This window comes from Suricata suricatta, chromosome 3, assembly GCF_006229205.1.
Source record: "Suricata suricatta isolate VVHF042 chromosome 3, meerkat_22Aug2017_6uvM2_HiC, whole genome shotgun sequence".
Taxonomy (NCBI): Eukaryota; Metazoa; Chordata; class Mammalia; order Carnivora; family Herpestidae; genus Suricata; species Suricata suricatta.
In genome coordinates this window covers 120,687,796-120,691,576 of record NC_043702.1, presented here as the reverse complement: position 1 = coordinate 120,691,576, position 3,781 = coordinate 120,687,796, and the positions used below count along the sequence as shown (strand labels likewise).

Sequence of the window (3,781 nt, the reverse complement as noted above, 5' to 3'; positions counted from 1 at the left end):
AGTAGCTCCCTTTTATGTAGGAAATGGATGATTAAGTCTTTGGTGTTGTAAAAGCAACTTCATTTAAACATAACCACCCCCACCACCAAAAAAAAGAAGAGAAAAAAGAAAAAAAAAAAGTAAAGCAAATAATAAGGGAAAAGCCCAAGATGTTTAATTTCATATATTTGTCCTCTATTCCCCCATTAATTTCACTGACTCAACTATGTTTAGAGGACATTGTCATGAAGAGAAAGTTAACCTGATAAAGTTTTATGCTTGCTGGACTCCGATGAACTGGGTGATGCGAGTTTGGCCTCCATGTTCTGGAGAATGCTGGTGTGCTGCCACCTGGTGGTACTTAGTGAACACTGCAGAGTAAAGTAATAGATCATACTGACTTCTCAAACAAATCTCAGTTGTAGGTAGAGACACCCCATTTATGACAGCCTTCTGCACACTTGTGAATTTACACAATTATTTCTCCACAGCTGAGGGGTGGGTTGTGTGTAGGGGAGAACGAAGTTCATGAACATTATCAAAACTGAGAAGAGGTCATAGAAGATGACAAAACCCCAAAATGCCATACCTGCTACCTGTGTGGAACACACTAGAACATAAATGAACAAACATATGTATATGGATTACAAATTAAAAGGCAATATAGAAGCTTGGTCAGACCGTCACCATCAAATACATGCTGAGTGCATGAAACGTTTAGGAACCGTTCAGAAAACAGGCTGCAGTTGCGAACTACACTTAATCTCAAGCCTCGCTGCAATTTTGTATGATTAGCCTTCCAGATGTATGAATGGACAGCCGAGCCGTTTTAGAATAGAAGGCTGCTTCCCAGACCAGGGAACCAGAAGATTGAAACAAATCACTCCATCTCTCTTTTGAAATAGAGAATCAGCTGATTCAGAACGTCATGGTCTGCATTTCTTCATGTAAGTAAATTATATTCCCTTTCAAAGCCGATTTTAAACAAAACAGTAAAAATTCAGATATATTATAATGTTTACTCAGGCTTTTTGTCTCAGTATGCCTGGAAGCTCTCTGTATAAGTAGCAGAAAATGAGTATAGGAAGGTGTCATCATGAATGTATTTTTCTGATCCCTTTTATTCTGAACCCCTGAAATGATTCAAACAATCAGATGGGCAATTAGAAGACTGTTTAAAAATCACAGTTAAGGATGAGCTGAAAAATAGAGGCTGGGTTCACAGTATCAAAGGGGAGAGAAATGTTCATAGACAGCAAGATGTTTTAGAAGGCAAGCAATGATGTTATTAAAACTATAGAAAACCCCAGTAAATACTAGCAATTTTGAGATGCCTATTTGCTTTCCATCTGAAAGGCACCATTAGAAACTCCAATAACATCCCAGTGGTGGTGGAAGTATGGGCAAATGATAACGTTAATATCCACAGGAATGCAAACTAGAGGCTAGTTTTGTAATGCTAAAACTGTAACCTATTTGTACTCTTTGATCTATTATCTTTATAATGTCATAAGCATTCTAAGTAGACAAGTACTTGAAAAAAGATAGCCATTTGTATACTGTTTGAATTAGAGGAAAACCCAAATATACCTGAATGTCCATCTGTAACTAAATTACAATACATATATGCTTTGGCTAAAAGAATGAGATAGATTTACATACATTGCCATGAAAATATCGGAGGGACATATTTGTTCAGTGAAAAAATCAAATTGCAGAATCATGTGTAACTATAATGTAATTTAAAAAAATTTTTTTAAATTTATTTTTGAGAGACTGAGAGAGACAGCATGAGCAGGGGAGGGTCAGAGAGAGAGGGAGACACAGAATCTGCAGCAGGCTCCAGGCTCTGACTTGGTAGCACAGAGCCCGACGTGGGGCTCGAACCCACGAACCGTGAGATCATGACCTGAGCCAAAGCCTGACACTTAATGGACTGAGCCATCCAGGCGCCCCATAATGTAATTTTAAGAAAGAAGCACCAAGGAGCAAGCTGTGCCACAGCGTGTGCGTGTCTATGTGGGCGTGGGCACAGAAGGCTGTCCACAGGGCACGGAGTACAGTAGCAGGCACAGGGGGAGATTGGGGTGGAGAGGCTGGTAAAGGAAGACGTCTGCTCTCTCTCTACCGTGTTTCACAACGCAAGGACTCCAGAATTACTTGCATCAATCTACAGTGAATAAATAATGGTTTAAAAAATATTTTAGGAAAAGGAGAAATAAGAAGGAAAGTCGGGATGGAAAGATTTATAAGGTTTCAAATAACACTGATTGCGAGAATCCAGAAAGCCAGCAAAACCTTGGTTTTGACACCTTCGTACCGTTTGCGGAAAGCATAAAGGGTCTTAATCAGTTGGTTGAGAGACTCTGCTCTGGTTGACATAAAACGGAGTAGGATATTGACTCTTTTCTCAATATTCCAACCTGCCCGCATGCTCATAACAAGCAGGCATTTCGAACTCTCAAGCCCCGAGACTCGGAAAGCGGCACCACAGACTCAGGCTTCGGGAGCCGGTGGCGAGATGGAACGCTGTGACTTACATGTCCCCGGACTTTCCTGGAAGCAAAGCTCAGCACCCTGCTGATGATCACCATGACTCTCTCCTGCAGGTATGAGCTGTCTTCATTCATCCACACGACCAAGTCCTGTGGGAAACACAAGAATCCTCCTAGAGCGTGGCATTTCCATGTCTACAAGTTCCGCCCTTTTTGTCACCAACTTCACCATGTCAAGGGACCCCGGGGGTCCTGATAACTTCACATCTAACCAACATTCCTCTCAAAAAGATGACAACAAGCTAGTTGTATACTACAAGCTATCTAGTATACTACTTTATCTACTATACTATAGTACCTACAGCTGGGTAACATGGTACTTACTTACTTGTTTTCTAGTTATATTTTTTGTTTAAATTCCAGTTAGTTAACATACGGTGTAGTACCGGTTTCAGGAGTAGAATTTAGTAATTCACCACTTACATATAACACCCTGTGCTCATCCCAAGAAGTGCCTTCCTTAATGCCCATCACCTGTTTAGCCCACCCCCACCCCCTCCCCTCCAGTGTGGGTTGTATGTTATTTAATTCTATCCAAAGAGTAGACTACTGTGCAGTCTAACAGTCACTTTGTCAGTCATCCCAAAAAGCTTAACACGAGGCTGTGATGGGATTATCAGTTGCTTCTCCTCTTTTTCTTTCAAAGAATGTATCCTCTCTCTTTAATCACAGGATCTGACTTCCTGTTTTAAAAGAGAATTGAAATGTCATCTGATCCTGAAATGTCATTTTCCTCCAGAATGTCCTCTGCAGATTCAACACTCAGATATTTTCTGGCTCATGGTTTGCAGAAAATATTCCTGGAGGCAGCTCCAGGATTTGGATTCAACTTCATCTTGCTGTAACTTCTATTTGTTCTAAATCTTCAGAGGCAGAGGCGTATTTACAAGCTCGGGAAGAGAGGAAACCTGCACAAGCCTCACACGCCAGCGGCTATTAACAGATTTCTCAAGGCACTTTGCTGGAGTCCACAGTACTTATGCTAAATGTCCCCTTTCACTTGCTCCCGTTGTTTAAAATTGGTCTAAAGTCCATTTCCCAGAGCAGAAGAGTCTCTAAATCCCAGGGGGTCAGCCCCAGCCTTTTCCAGGTGTGGGCTTTCAGCTTTTTGAGGATCTGGAGAGTTTCTAAACATGGAAGGTATAAGAGCAACACGGTTAATTAACAGGTTACCAAATTAGAGTAGCTGCCGCGTTCATTAGCATCGTACGTATCGTTGTTGCTCTCTCTGCTTCCATTTCCTTATC

The 3,781-nt window shown here is 41.3% G+C and overlaps 1 protein-coding gene across 1 annotated transcript in view; it reads right to left on the bottom strand.

The window, feature by feature from the left end:
• Positions 1–3,781, bottom strand: part of MROH9 (maestro heat like repeat family member 9) — an 84,770-nt gene that overhangs the window by 54,234 nt on the left and 26,755 nt on the right. The window contains exon 7 of the mRNA XM_029933068.1: positions 2,520–2,624. Within this exon, the coding sequence (XP_029788928.1) occupies positions 2,520–2,624 (105 nt within the window). The remainder of the gene's footprint in view (positions 1–2,519; positions 2,625–3,781) is intronic.